The 15,083-nt window shown below is 41.0% G+C and overlaps 1 protein-coding gene across 7 annotated transcripts in view; it reads left to right on the top strand.

Moving 5' to 3' along the window:
* MAPK8IP3 (mitogen-activated protein kinase 8 interacting protein 3) overlaps positions 1 to 15,083 on the top strand; it is a 75,229-nt gene that overhangs the window by 28,642 nt on the left and 31,504 nt on the right. For 6 of the 7 annotated variants that reach the window (XM_025204076.1, XM_025204068.1, XM_025204045.1 and 3 more), the window contains 5 exons: positions 288 to 406; positions 5,760 to 5,771; positions 9,670 to 9,727; positions 10,664 to 10,816; positions 13,394 to 13,475. In XM_025204076.1, the coding sequence (XP_025059861.1) occupies positions 288 to 406; positions 5,760 to 5,771; positions 9,670 to 9,727; positions 10,664 to 10,816; positions 13,394 to 13,475 (424 nt within the window). The remainder of the gene's footprint in view (positions 1 to 287; positions 407 to 5,759; positions 5,772 to 9,669; positions 9,728 to 10,663; positions 10,817 to 13,393; positions 13,476 to 15,083) is intronic. The other variant, XM_025204038.1, reaches the window with a different exon arrangement.

Genomic DNA, 15,083 nt, shown 5'->3' with positions numbered 1-15,083 from the left:
ATATGATAGATATAATGTAATAGGATTTGTAAAGGAATTTCAAGTTAACTTTTTGGTCTGAGTTATGGCTATTGTGCTCATTACAGCAGTGGTACCATTTATACTTGAGACCTTAAGGGTACTTGTTCTTAAATATTTTTCCATTACCTAATATGTCCACTAGCTCAAACCTATAAGGTTGGGAAAACTTGCAGTGTTTTGACTTCAGTGACCTATGTTGTTCAATAATGCAAAAGTAGAATGTTCCCAAGTAACAAGATTCCTTCTTTTTATTTTTCCAATAACAGCCCAACACAGGGGATTGTAAACAAAGCTTTTGGCATCAACACAGACTCTCTGTATCATGAGCTTTCCACAGCAGGATCTGAGGTCATTGGGGATGTGGATGAAGGAGCAGACTTGCTAGGTAAAAGATATTTATACCAGTTCTGTTCTCCTGTAGTTCTGTGTTAAAACTGAAATGGGAATAGAAAAAATTATATATATATAGGATCCAAAATTCATATAAAATTTGAATTTTTATATATATGAAACTTTATATATAAAAATTAAAAAAGGATTGAATTTGAGACAATTCATGAATGAAATATAATAATAATAATAATGATGATGCAATTTTCATTCAAATACTTGGGGCCCCTGAAATGTTGGGACTGTATTTGTGCATGTAAGTTTGCTTTTGCATATGATTCTCCTGTAGAAACTCTCTGTAAAACACATATATTCCCTTCTGTTCTACCAGCAATAACTTTGCAGACACTTGTAAATTCATTTAGAATGATATTGTGATTTTTTTGTGGGGAGGAGTGATCTAGGTTTGAAAATAGCCCCACTGTTCAGCAAGGAAGTAACTAACTTATAAAGACTTAAATAAATGTATCTCAGTTGATCTACAGGAACATGATTTCCCGTATCATGTCTTTTACTCTACTATAGTTTAAGCAGAATGCAGGACACTTTTTAAGCCAATCTTGAAAAGGGGTTTACACTATCCTGATCTTGCCAAATCCCCTGAGATGCCTGAGCAAGACTTTGGAACCACCAAAAAAGATACTATACATCAGACTGCAGAGGAAGCCTAATGCCTGCTTGGGTAGGTCCTTGGGTGGTTAGCCCAGAGGAATAACAATGTAGCCTGGTGCAGGGGAAGTTACAACACACAAGAGCAGGGGGAAATTCTGGTTGCTGCCATGGTGCTGGTGCAATTGTGTGGTTGTGGTAATAGCAGTTTCCCCCATTTCCCCCCCAGTCAGGACCTGGGGCAACTTCCCCAGTCTCCCTGCCCTAGTTAGGCTACTGGCTTAGGCCCAATTAATGACAACATTTAAGCTGTGCCAAAGTCTCAGTGAAGTTAATCAGATGGAAGAATGTACTTAAGAACCTTGCCAAACAGGGATGCTTTCCTGACTCAGGGCCCTAGTGAATACTTATGTAGTACAGACATGAAAAATTAGAGTTTATAGCTACATGTCCTACTTCCAGATTTCAATGGCTTGATTTAAGGAGCTCTTCACTAATTTGAGATGTAAGAGGACCCTCCCAAAATGCCTTCAGTGGTCTGAGTGGCAAGAGCATGGAGTTTGGAGGAAACATATTTTCTTTCTGGTGGTTTCTTGTGAGTGGGAAAATGACAAAGGCTTATTGGTTGCATCCTAACTGGTGCTAAAAATAGTTTTCACCAGTGCACTTGTGGATGTAGATTCAACTGAGCCAGTTCCTATTCTTGTTGCAAAATTGCAGCAGGCCATTTCTGCAAAAATAAAATAAGATGTTTAAATCACTTTTGACTGGAATAGATAATAAGCCTTGCATTTAGACATTCTGAGACCTTTGAGGACATTTTGCTGCATAGTTGATCGTTTAGTACTACAGCACCTAACCACAGTAAAAAGGAGGTAAGGCTGGAGAAACAGCTTCAGCTTTTATTTCCTGTTTTTTTAGCATGTGTATTGTCTTCAAACTTAAAGCTATATTATTATAAGTAATTGTGTGAAATTAACATATTTGGGATGTGAGAGATCCCAGAGTAAGCAAGACTCAAACTATCGTGGGGTTTCATTTGCCCTGGCTGTTTGGTGAAAACTGAAAGTTAAACCCTTCCAAAGCCTGGTACTGATTCTACAACACTCGCAAGAGCTGCAGTTGAATCCATAGAAGCAAATCATGAAAATGCTGGCGGTTGTCAGGAGACTTGATGAATTGCTTGGTTACACTCCAATTCAGGATGGGACAAGAAGTTGGGAAAATTCCCTGGGTGAAAACAGCACCTCGTTAATGAGAGACTTGGTTTTCATTTCATGTGGCTGGAGGCAACACCTATGCAGATGCCTAAAATAGTTGTGTGTATCAGTTCTTATGGAAGAACAAGTCTGCTGATGTACAGAGCACAAATTCTGACCGTCTCAGGAGTGCCGTTGTTCATTGTTGTAGAAGATGTGACGCTGCTACTCAGAGTGAAGGAGCCGTTAGTAAAAACTGTCCTTGGATGTTAGAGCTTCATCTCCCTGCTCCAGCATGTACTTTGGATAGTCACCTTGGCATAAACTGTTGGCTACAGTCTTCTTGGAAGAGTCAAACAACTGTGGTGATTGAGAATCTTGCTGTTGTCCATCTGTTGTGTCCTTGTCCCCATGTGCTTCCCTTGTCCATGGGACTGCTTGGCCTTTTGTGTGGCAATTTGCAAGCAATCACAAGTATTTTCAGTGTGGATTGCTGCTTAGTATTTCTGGCTTTCTACTTGCCACCAAAACCTATGGGACAGTAGGAAATATGTATCGATTAGGAAAAGGCAAACTCAGCTTATGGATCATTCAGAACAGCACATTCCCCCTCACATCTTGTCAATGTAGAATTTTGATTCCCATTGATTAAGGTCTGAATCTCAGGCATTTCACTCTGATAATCGGTTTAATGCATCTCAGGTCGAGCACTCGGAATCAATTTGCAATTTTTGGCCTGTGGGGTTTTTTTTGGTATTATTTGGAAGTATTGGTAAGTACAAGTAATCAACAAGTATGCTAGAGATGGGAGACTGGAGTGGCTTATACAGTGGTGATGCAGGAAGATCATAAGGCATGGGATTTCTACTTTATACTTTTTGATTGAGCCCTGAATTCTTAGTGAATCCAGGTCCAATTTATTTTTAATGTACCTTTGGAAACTTCTGTTAATATTAAGACTTGGTGAAGGTAATCAGATTTTTCTTTTCAGCAAATGTCCAGTTACCCAAAAGCCACAACTGCTAGCATTGTACAAGTTTTCTCCATACAACTCAGCACCTCAGTCCTGACCTATGATTGAAATTTAGAATAGACTTTGCTCTGTTTTATTTGGGGGGCATCCCTTGTGTGGAATATTTCAACTGTGATAAATAGCATGGTGGTTTTATTGATCAGCAACCACTTGATTATGTTTTGATAATCAAATTCCATTTGAGAGTTAAGTCAGTACTTAATTATCCATGCTTCTAGAGTAACCATCTAATGCATCAAGTCAGTTTGCTGCATGTACCTCTTCTACCTGGTTGAAACAATGTTAGCCACAAAACCATAACACCATCTTGTAATTGTTTGTTGTGCAGCATTCAATGATCATGACTCTGGAAGAAAGGCTGTGAAAACTTTTCCATCTTGAAATCGGTTTCATGGGCAAATTCTTCATAAACTACTTCTTTTCAAATCTTTACCAAAGACTGTGTTTTCTTTTTCTTCTTGTTGCTTACTGAAATGGCCAAAAGGAAGATTTTTTAATCTCTGAGCCTCTTTTGCTTGGAACTGATGTTTCTATTTACTCCTCTTCAGTGAATTCAAAAACAGATATGTACCAGAATATCTCCTGGCTCCCCTGCACTTGAAGTGTTGTTATTTGGGACCAGCATGTTCACTTGCATTGTTTGTAGGTTGTTCTTTCTGTGAGTAGGTCTTGCAGTCAACTCACACTGTAAGTGAGCATGGAGTTGCTCAGTTCTTCAGTTAGTAGGGAGACTACAGAAGCAGCAGCCTAATGTAAAGGATGAAACACTTAGAATATGCTCTACAAAAGGAAAACCCATTTTACAAAAGCACTGAGAGTCCAACTGCAAGGAAATCCCTTGGCTTCAGTACAGTAATTTAAATGACATACGTAGTAGAAAATGTATAAACAAACATGCATGGGTGTGTGCACACCTCTCCCATTTGACTTGCTTAAAAAGTGCTACGCTATGCTATGTCAAATAAAATAGTGTTCCAAAGTAGACTCTTGTTTTACATTTCCCTGTCCTGAATGTCTGTTCTTCCTATGGAAAGATTTACCCTTCCTATAGATCAAACAGGAGCATGGATATGCCACCAAGAAAGAATTCTGAAACTCTGCAAAAGCTTTTGTTTGTCCACCTTACATAGCCAGTTCACTACATCATAGTACCAAGAAAGGCATTTTAAAGTGTGTCATCTCAAGCATCCTGGGATAGATTTTTTTGTTTTGTTTCAGTTGCCAACTTTTCACCAATTATGCGCCTGGACAATTTTCTGGCTCTGACTAGAGCAGCAGAACTGGTAGGGCTCATCTGTAACTGAAGAATGGATATAGTCTGCAGTTACAAAACTATAATAGTGATGGTAGACCATTTGGGTAGGGGAAGCTTTCCTGGATTTCCTAATAGGCTTAGGAAAATGGCATATCAGTTTCCTGAAAATACTGTCAAACTCATTTTCTTGTATCTAATTAATTATGATTTTTAAAAGGCCTTTGCTTCTCTTATGGACAATGCTTTCTCTTATGGACCAAAGGCTGATTATACATTTTTCCCCCTACCCACAGGTCCTAAAAATCCTGAGCATCACTGATAAAACTACAATCTGTAGAAGTAGTAGCATGATCTTCTTCCTGTTAAATCTTAAAAATCATATGAACATTTTGTCCCATCAGTATCATTCCTCTTTTGTTCTGCTTGTTCACTTTTTAATCCTGTGTTCCTTCTGTACCTGTTCTGGAAATAGCCCTCCCCACTCACCCTCCTCTTGTTCTGACTGTCCTATAAGAATCTGGCACTGAAGGGTGAATGACAAAGGGATGATGGTTTGGGGCTATGGGAAGGAGCTTCCTTTCACTTCTAGGTGACGTGGCTGTATTTGCTTTGGAGGTTAAAACCTCCCTTCACATAAAAGGGGGTTTGTGATGAAGAGAGAAATTCAGCCACTTTTGCGGTAAGTTTTATGTAGTTCATTTGTCATCACAGCAGTTTAAACCAAACACAGTCTCAGTGTTGGGATACAAAGACTATATTAAACGCAACTGATTGTCTTTTCAAGTTGAGAGATCTTTCAAATGTGCCTGTTTTTACTATAAAATATGGTTGTTAAAAACAAATATATCATTCCTTGATGTGGGGCTGGAGGATGAGAGGGACATGGGAGCTAGCTTTTGTCCTGCAGTTTTAAATGGAACATGTCACAGGGAAACTGAAGTTCATCTAGTCTAGGAAGATGTGACCTCAAATTTTGGTCTGAAAAACTGAGGCTAGCTAAGCCATGTGGTTCCAGTTGCACTGCAGGTTATCTTTCCTCAATTTTTTTCTGTCCTGTATGTAGAATCATGCCATCTGCAGTCATGGCAGGTCCTGTCCTTACTATTTCATGCCTTTTGACATTGAAATGGCTGAGTCATTGTTAATTTTTTTTAAACAAAATTTTTATTTTGTTGTTTTCAGTCACTGATTGATCCTTTTTTCACTTCCTTTTTCCCCTGTCTCTCTGTGCTTCGCTGGACATGGCCCATAGGGGAGTTCTCAGGTGTGTATCTCTCCTCTGTTCAGTTTCCTTGTTTGCTTCTTTTTCTTTTCCTTGTTGAGTTTAGATTGAATGATGTGGTATACACATGTGATACTCCCCTACTGTTGTCCAATCACAGTTGGCTTTGCGGACTTTGTCCTGCCCTTTCCTTGTTTGGTTGCCTTGCACTGATAGGTCCCAACACAATAGGACATCTCTGCTTTATGCTTACATGCCTGCTACATTTTGGTAAACTTTTTTTTGTGGCTGTCTGCAGGTTCACTCTACTCTCTACATTGACTTGTCTCTTAAGGACCTTGGGGAAACCTTGCTGTGTCTTTCCCTTTACTCTGGGATGGAAAGTTCCTTTTTGTCAGAGAAGGAACCTTTTGTCAGGTTCTGTGCACCCCAAGTCCATTCCAGGTGTGCACAGAAATCTAGTTTAGGTTCTTCTCCTTCCCTTACATGAATGAAGTTTTGAGGAATCTGTCTGCTTATTCAACACCTGATATAGACTTGGGTAATGCATGTTTCCCCTCCTCCAGAACAGCAGCAAGGTAGTAGATTGCTTGTTTCTTCCTAGATGGATTAGAAAGTGGCAAATCTGCTTTTTATGGAAGGCTTGTTCTCTTGGCAGGATAGTTTGAAGATGGTATCTCTGTGCCTTCCTTTTATATTTTTGTGTGTGTGTAGAAGAGACTTGCCACCATAGAGCCCCACTCTGTCATCAGAAGTTGCCAGGAGGCCTAAACATGCAGAATTTTCCCCTTTTCTTAAAATGCAGTTAAGTCCTGATCCAGTTCCCATTTAAGCCAATAGGAGTTTTTCTCTTGACTTCAGTGCAAGTTGGATCAGGTCTTTGCCAGCTATCTCATGGCAGTTTTCTTATGCAGACATCAGTGTGTTGAAAGATAGTCCTGTGAACATAATCCTATGAAATGCTGAGTATCTAGTTGACTTCAGTGAGAACTGAGGATATTCAGTATTTCTAAGGATTGGATCTGTGAGGTGCTTATTGAATTTTACAAAGTAAAGGGAGACCATTATGCATCTCCTTTTCCTTTAGTTCAGATATTTGTTTATCATTCACCTATTCGAGACCAAATCCTAAGGTCTCTCCTTTGGAAAACCCTCACTGAAGTTAATGGGAATTTTCTTAGGCAAGAAAATAGATTTGGCTAGATGTACAAAGAGCAAGGACACCCCAGACATAACCTGTGATGTTTTCCTCCTTTTAGTTTTCTTCACCCCCTGTCTTTTCCTCACTCTATCCATACTGTCTGTTTAGTTACCTCTGTCCTAGTCATGGGAGGCCCAAAGATCGGAATAAATTAAGACAATGAAGTGGGAGGTGAAACAGAACCTTGCACTGAGCTTGTTCATAAATCTCAGGCTTAAATCCCCATTAGGCCAGGCTTTAGGAGAACACAACAGATTTACTCCAACTAAGCATCACAATATATGCAGCCACATTGCACACATACCCATGCACACTAATGAGCTGCTCTGTTTGCTGTTTACAGACTGGTACTTAATGGCTGCTTTTTTTCTCTTCCTTTCTCCCCCCTACCTCTTCCCCAACTCGTTCTGTTTCCCCTTCCGTATGGGATGGCTCTCATAGTGCGGGATGATTTCTTTGGTAAGGCAAAGGCCACTTTTAAACATACTTCTTTTAAACTCCTCCTATCCACCTGACATCTCTCCATGTGTCTTGAGTTTCCTTGGTTTTGGTTTTTTGTGGTGGTGGTGTCACCTCTTTGAGAAGCAGGAGAAAGTTGTTCCATTTCTGTGGTTTGGGGGATTATCTTCTGTATCTGGGTATAGTAGATTATCCACTTTGATGCTTCACACTCTCTGTCTGGGATTAGCATGTAAAACATGGCTCTTCCCAGACTTTTCTTTCCTTTTGGTTGCATACTAGGAATAGATTTTAAAATGTTTCCCTTTATTTGCAACTTTCTTTATGTAGACAGGACTGTCCCACTATGAACATCTCAGTGTTCCCCTACATGGTGCACTTGGTTGAGGTGTTTCTCAGAAATGGCAACTCAATTGCTGTGGGAACTTTCTTTTCATTTTTCTGTTCCCATAAACAGCCATTTGTATCATTCCTGGGTTAAAGCAACCCTTAGTTTCCATTGTGCTAAAATGACATAAAATGATAGCTCTCAGGAAGATATCCCTGGCATTGTGGAGCTTCTTATTTGGCAATGACAGGCTTGCCCTCCACAATACAGTTCATTTCTGTATAGAAGATGTTGTGTGTCATGGTACCAGTACAAAGAAACCAAAATGGAGGATGAATTAGTCCAAAGGAGAGCCTAGAGATGAGCAGTCTGCCCATTGGGTGCCTGTAGACATGTGGGACATCTGCTCAGACACACTGTAATTACAGCATGTTGGAGCAGACTTGATTAATCAAGTCTGCTGGAGCATGCTAATTAGCACGCTCCAGCAGCCTCAGTATCTTGTGTATTCAGTGTCCCCATACTTCAAAATGGTGGCAGGGGTGCTTTACCTAAACCTTGTCATACAAGCCATTTTGAAGCAGAGGACACTGAATATATGTGACACTACAGACACTTTAATTAAAGTGGCTCCCAAGAGCTGCTCTAATTAAGATGCCCCCTGTCCCCCCGGACCACATGTAGATGCCTATTATGTCCTCTGTTTCTGGAACATTGTTAGATACATATTTAACTTGATTTATTGCTTAAAAACCTGTAGAATGAAGATGTAATTTATGACCAGTCATATGCTTCATGAGCTCTGAGCTCCGTGCATACCATATGTGTAGTTCCCACTAGCATATACCACATGTGTAGTCATCTCTAAGAAAAAAGAAAGCTTTTTCTCTTTATGTGTTCCCTCCCTCCTCCCACCACTAAAAAAATATTTTTAATTGGTTTGCATCCAGCTGAGAGTTTTTATCTGCTACTTCTTAGGTATTTGCAGTAATCCCTGACACAGCACCCAGATAACACGTTGCCTGAAACATCAAAGTGACTAATTTCCTGTCTATTGAGTTTTAAATATATATATATATATATATATATATATATAAAAATGCTGCTTCTTGTCCATTCTTGCTGGGAATTTGCTTTTGCCATCATAAACCCATCCCATCTAACTGTGGGAAGAGGATCTGTGTGTGGGAGTGTTGTAATCTGTTCTCACTTTGTGTGTCCTATCATGTTTTGCTAAATGCCATTGATTTCAAGTGTGTGTCATTCATTCTTTTACTATAAAAGTGAATTAAATGAAAAATTGGGTTTGTCTAATGAAAAATGTCAAACATTGCAGTTGGGTTTGTTCATTAACCTACTCACATGAATGTAAAAAGACCTGACTGATATGCTATTAAGTTTGGACCTTCAATGTTCTGACTATAATTTAAATGTAGAGACTTTCTTACTCTTGGTTTCAAGTCTGTACTTTGGACATATCTGTTAAGAAAAACAAAAATCTTATGATATCCAGTGATGGGTCATAGTTTGGAAAGCACTCTGCCTTGCTATAATTTCTGTGAAAACTAAGAATCCCTGAGCTTCTAGTTTCCTCTGTAGAAACTACTGTAAAGAACTGTTGCTGTGTCTGAGGGTTAGAGTAGAAGTCTTAGACCCAGCTTCCCCTAACCAACTTTAGAAGAGCTATTTCTTTTGCCCATCCCACTCAAGGAAGCTTGTGTACATTTGGTTAAGTGGCAAGGTCTGCATTAATGTCCTTTATAGAAAAGGCACTTGGACATCTCTGCTGCTGTTAGTTCAGCATGAGGTATTCTGCTGTCTGCAGCAGGATGCATAGGTGTAGAACTATCTAATAAAATGTATTTCTCCTGCTAAGCATGAGTCAATCAGCACATCAGGAGGGGTAATTTTTCTGAAGGTGCAAATAAAAAATGCCTGGCCTCTTTTTTCAGGAATGGGCAAAGAAGTGGGGAATCTGCTGTTGGAAAACTCTCAGCTTCTGGAGACCAAGTAAGAAACTTTCAAATTCTGAACTGCTTGTCTGTTTTTTAAATATCCTCTTATTTTGGAATAATTCCAGGCCAGAAGTTCTGCCTTGTTGGGGCTTGCTAATATCTGGTTTGACAAATTATTTATGATGGTGTTAGCTTGTGAAAGAGGTGTTGTGTGTCTGAGAGACATTCCTGCCTGTTTCTTTTATGCAGATGCTTGATTGAACTCAGCACATCTGCTTATAGGGTCAAACCCTGCTTGAAGTCCATGGCAGGCTTTGCGTTAACTTCAGCGTGAGCTGGATCTGACCCACAAGCGGCATAAGGGATCTTCAAGATATCATTTGTGAAGGCTTAGTTGCAAGATTTACCTTTTGCAATGGGAAAGTGTGTCTCACTAATCTCTTAGAATGTTTTGAATGTGTGGATAGAATAGTGGATAAAAGCAAATCTGTTGATCTAATTGATTTGAACTTTAAAAAGTCTGTGACAAGGTCCTGTAAAAAGGCCATTAAAGAAGTCAAAAAGTCATAGGATGAATGGAAAAATACTGTCATGGATCAAAAACTGTTGAACTCATTGTCCCAGGAAGTTACTTAAGCTAAGAATTTTGGATATCAAAAATATTTGAGCTATCAGAATTTACTGATTAAAAAAAAATTGTGGCATGGTATTGGGCTTCATTCTTCAGGTGTTAAACCAATATCTATTAGAGATTACAATTAGACTTATTGAGTGTCTATACACGTGCTGGGGGGGAGGAGGACACATTAATTAGAGCAGCTTTCAGAGGCTCTGAGAGCCGCCACCCCCCCCAATCACTATATTTAATTATTTTCCCCGAAGCTCTTACTTAGCACCTCCTTGCCGCTGGGTGACTGTTGTCTCAGCTTTCTATTGCAGATAGTTGCTGCGCTATGTGCATCTCAGTTTACTGTTCCTTTCACTTTTTAAGAAATGCTTTGAATGTTGTGAAGAATGACTTGATCGCCAAGGTGGACCAGCTGTCTGGAGAGCAGGAAGTGCTGAAGGGGGAGCTTGAAGCAACAAAGCAAGCCAAAGCAAAGATGGAGAACAGAGTCAAGGAACTAGAAGAGGAACTTAAGAGGTGAGAGCCATGCTCACTGCCCCAAACAGCTTCCCAACTTGAGACTGATTCAAAGAAGCACCACAGAAAACTCACTTATACAGTTTATCTGTCAGTTTAATTATTTTCCCTCATGGGGTTTAGTATTGCAATTCAAAGACACTTGGTAGACCATTTGAAAGGAAAAATTCAGGTAGCTTAGATATAAGTAAGTACATTCTTTCAAACATTGAGTTTAAATGTTTCCTTGAGTTTTTAAAAATAAGAAAATATTTTGTCAGGATTTTAACATTCCCCATCAGTGATTGTAACCAAGCCTCCTTGAACTCCATGCAAGTGCATGAGAGCCAGGGTATGGAAATGGCTTGTTACATGCTCATACACTGGACCACCACTTCCTTAAGTCTGTGGTCTTTTTCTTCAGAATTTCAGTTTTCACTTTCTTGAAAGAAAGTGAGTCTGTAGAGGTTACAGGTCAGCTTTCTGAAGTTCTCACAACTATGTGCAACCAGTGTGCATAGTTCTGGTTTCCACATCTCAAAAGGGATGTAGCAGAATTAGAAAAAGGTACAGAGAAGGGCAACCAAGATGATCAGGGTAATGAAACAGCTGCCATGCCAGGAGAGAGTAAAAAGGCTAGAACTCTTCAGTTTGGAAAAGAGAAGGTTGCAGGGGGATATAATAGAAGTTTATAAAATCATGAGGGGGATGGACAGAGTGAATAGGGAACTGTTATTTACCCAGTCACAGAATACTAGAACTTGGGACACCCACTGAAATTAGCAGGAGACAGGTTTACAACTAACAAGTGAAAGTACTTTTTTATGTAGTGCACAGTTAACTTACAGAACTCACCACCACAGGAGGTGGTGGAGGCAGAGTATAGCCAGGTTCAGAAAGGGACCAGACAAATTCAGGGCTGATAGATCTATTACTGGTTACTAAATAGAATGGCCAGGGATGTATCCTCTGGCACCTTCTAAACCAATAATGGTGGATGCCAGGGAGGGTATGACAGGAGATAGATCACTCTAGATATACCCTGTTCATATGCTGTCCCTCTTAAGCATCCAGAGGTTGGACTGGCTGATCGTGTATTGGTGTTTAATTGTGAAGTGCTGCTGTTTCTTTAATAATCAGTCAAATAGAAGGCTTGGGGTTGGGGGTTTTTTTGGTAATAGCTGCATTTTTTTTTTGCTCTAGATTGTCTCTCTGTAAAATAGAAACTGACTGTCCCAGTGCTGTGGGACAGGAATGGTTGATATCTTTGCAATTCTGGGCTGAAAGTAACATCTGAGCCCTTTCAAATATCAGAGATTGAAGAGAAGTGGGGGTCTCACTGGTGCAGTTGGAGAGAAAAATGTGCTCTCCATAACCTGAAACTATAGTAGGCCTATTTCTTTACTACCATATCAGTGTTGTTGATGTGGGATAATAGTGTTAGCATCCACCCTTAGACATATATGTGCTATGAATTTTAAGAGGCTACTTTTTCTTAAGCTAACCCAGGGTGGTAGCTCAGGTTATGTGTCCTATTTAATGGTTTCATAATGGGTGGGTAGGTAAATCCCAAGACTGTATTGTGATGTCCCGGGGAATATTGCAGATCTTGTTATTTTCCTAGGATATGAATTGGTTACCAAATACAGAATTTAGATTTGTTAGTATTTAGTATTGTTAGTGTTATATGTATGTATGTCTGTTCATGCACACACTTCCGCACACACATACACTATTTGTTAGTATTTGGTATATATTGTTATAATGCAGGGGTGTTACATTTGCTTCTCCTCTGGGGCCGGACTTAGGCTGTGGGCCTTCACACAGGCTAGATCCAGAAGTAGCAGCGGCAGCCATTGGGGTTAATGCAGCTATTGCCTGTCCTCTATTGCTGACATATGTCCCTGTTGGGACAATACATTTTTTTCCATATCTTGCTATGGCCCTTTAGATTATTAAAACTGAAGCACTTTATCTAAAGAACTCAAATGCAGTTTGCTTTATGCTGGGTTTTTGCTTTTCTTTTGTCACTTAAGAGGTACAATGAAAGTTGATTGGTTTCAACGTTATTTTGGTCAGTTTTCCTTTCTGCAACTTATGCCCAATACTTCAGTGTTGAGGCCAATACTTCAGTATAACTTTTGCAAAGCTAGCAGAGCAACATCTTAAAGTGTGATTTAGCCTTGAACTATAAAATGAAAATGTACGTTATTTTATCAAGCTTTTTTGAACTAGCTCCTGAATTCTGAGTCTAAACTGCTAGACATCATCCCTTTGGCATGTGTGCATTGTGTGACATGTTCACAAAGTGCAATGAAGGAATGTCCCAGTTGTACAAAGCCAAATAAGTACCTCTCTCTACTGTTCATTTTCAGTGGATTGCAGCAATACTTCAGCAATATTTGCAGAGTAAGGTATTCATCAGCTTGAGTAGGAACTTCAGAAGGCCCATGGGGGCTTGGACATATTGCTCACAGTTTCAAAGTGGTGAAAATATGATGTACTTCTTTACACCTTTTCTGTGTAGGTCTTTCAGTCCAGCAACAGATGCCAGCATGTTACTTGTTGGTTTGTTTAATTTCTTCTTCTGCCTTCTAGGGTGAAATCTGAAGTTATCGTTGCCCGACGAGAACCCAAAGAAGAGGTGGAGGATGTAAGCAGCTATCTCTGTACAGAATTGGTATATTACATTATTCAAATGCCTGTGGGGAGGGGGGTTATATTCTATTTCTATACTATGTTGTTTGAATGATAACTCTAAGTCCCTGAGACACTCTGCCCTTGATGATGATGATGACGAGGACAAACCTGACTGACTGCAAGTCCTTCCTGTTGAACGTTGCTAACAGTCAGCCTCCAGCATGTGATTTCTTATGTAGTTGCTTCTTCATGTCAAATCACAACCTGGCAGGGGGCATCACTTCTCAGTGACTAAGCACATCATACCCTTGGTGCACCAGCTGCTTGAGGAGGTGGTTTCAAACATCACTACTCAGTGTGTGCTTGTTGCATCTATTTTTATCCCTCTACTTGGATTGTAATCAAACTGGGCAATCTGGGCTGCTCCTTTCAGTTAAACTCCATTATAATGAGGCTTATCCAGATGAACTTGTCTGAGGTTGGTCGTAACATTGTAGCTTGAAAGATTTCTATGCAGTGAGCATTGCACAGATCTGAAAACTCCAGGCAGTTCCACAGCAAGAACTGCTTCAATTTGGATAGCTTTGCCTGCTCCAGTGGGGGACAACCTTTTTGGCAGGCAGGCCTAACAGGTTAGTGTTGCACCCTCCCCAAGTACCACTCCAATCCCTTTCCTCTGTCTGATCTACAGCTCTGGGTGCGGAGCACAGGGCAGGAAGCAGAAAGCTATCTGTGGATCTGCTTTCAGCTCCCTCCCCTGTGCTTTCTGCCCCATCTCATGCTGTGCTTTCTGCCCTATCTGCTACTGTGCTTCTTGTCCCCTCCCTGATATGCTGTATGCCACACACAGAGGTTGCTCATGGCACTTATCACAGGTTGGCCATCCCTGGTGTATTCCCAGATTTTGAGATGGAGAACTTTTTTACACTGTTTCTCTTATAAATTCTTTGAACTTTACAGTGCTGCCTGCTAGGGCTGTGTGAAGCTTTGGTAGCCGATTCGATTTGGAGGAGATTCAGCCCAGTTCAGGGACCAAATCTCTGAATCGAATCAGGAGACCAATTAAAAGCTCCGAATCGATTCGAAGCATCCAAATCAATTCGGAAAAGATTCGGCAGTTCAGCCATAGACTAAACAGACAGCTGACAAGTCTGTTGGGGTTGGGGAAGGGGAGAAGGAAAGGGGCATGGGGGAGGGAGGGATTGAGGCTGAGGCTGGGACAAGCTGCCTAGCTGGGGCAGGGGGGCCACAGGATGTGGGCTCAGCAGCACTCGGAGCAGGGGCTATGCCCTGCTGCTGCTTGCCCAGCTGGAGAGGAGAGGTGGGCAGAATGCAGGTGTAGCTCTCTCTGGGTGGAAGGGGGCAACTGGCAGCAGGGCAAAGACCCTGTGCTCAGTGCTGCCACGCCTGCATCCCATGCTCTGCCATGCTGGCTGGCAAGCAATGGCAGCACAGAATCCCCGCTCTCAGCGCTGATGTGGGCACAGAACAGCTGGGAGCAGGGGCTCTGTGCTGCTGCTGCTTGCCAGCCAGTGTGGCAGGGCATGGGATGTGAGTGCAGCAGTGCTGGGAACAGGGGCTCTGCCCTGCTTCCACTTGCACCCCACCAGCCGGAGTGAGCTGTGCCCGCATCCCATCCCCCCATGTC

The sequence above is a fragment of the Alligator sinensis genome, unplaced genomic scaffold (genome assembly GCF_000455745.1).
Source record: "Alligator sinensis unplaced genomic scaffold, ASM45574v1 scaffold404_1, whole genome shotgun sequence".
Classification (NCBI taxonomy): domain Eukaryota; kingdom Metazoa; phylum Chordata; order Crocodylia; family Alligatoridae; genus Alligator; species Alligator sinensis.
The sequence above is the reverse complement of the archived record's forward strand: the minus strand, read 5'-3'. Positions and strand labels throughout refer to the sequence as shown.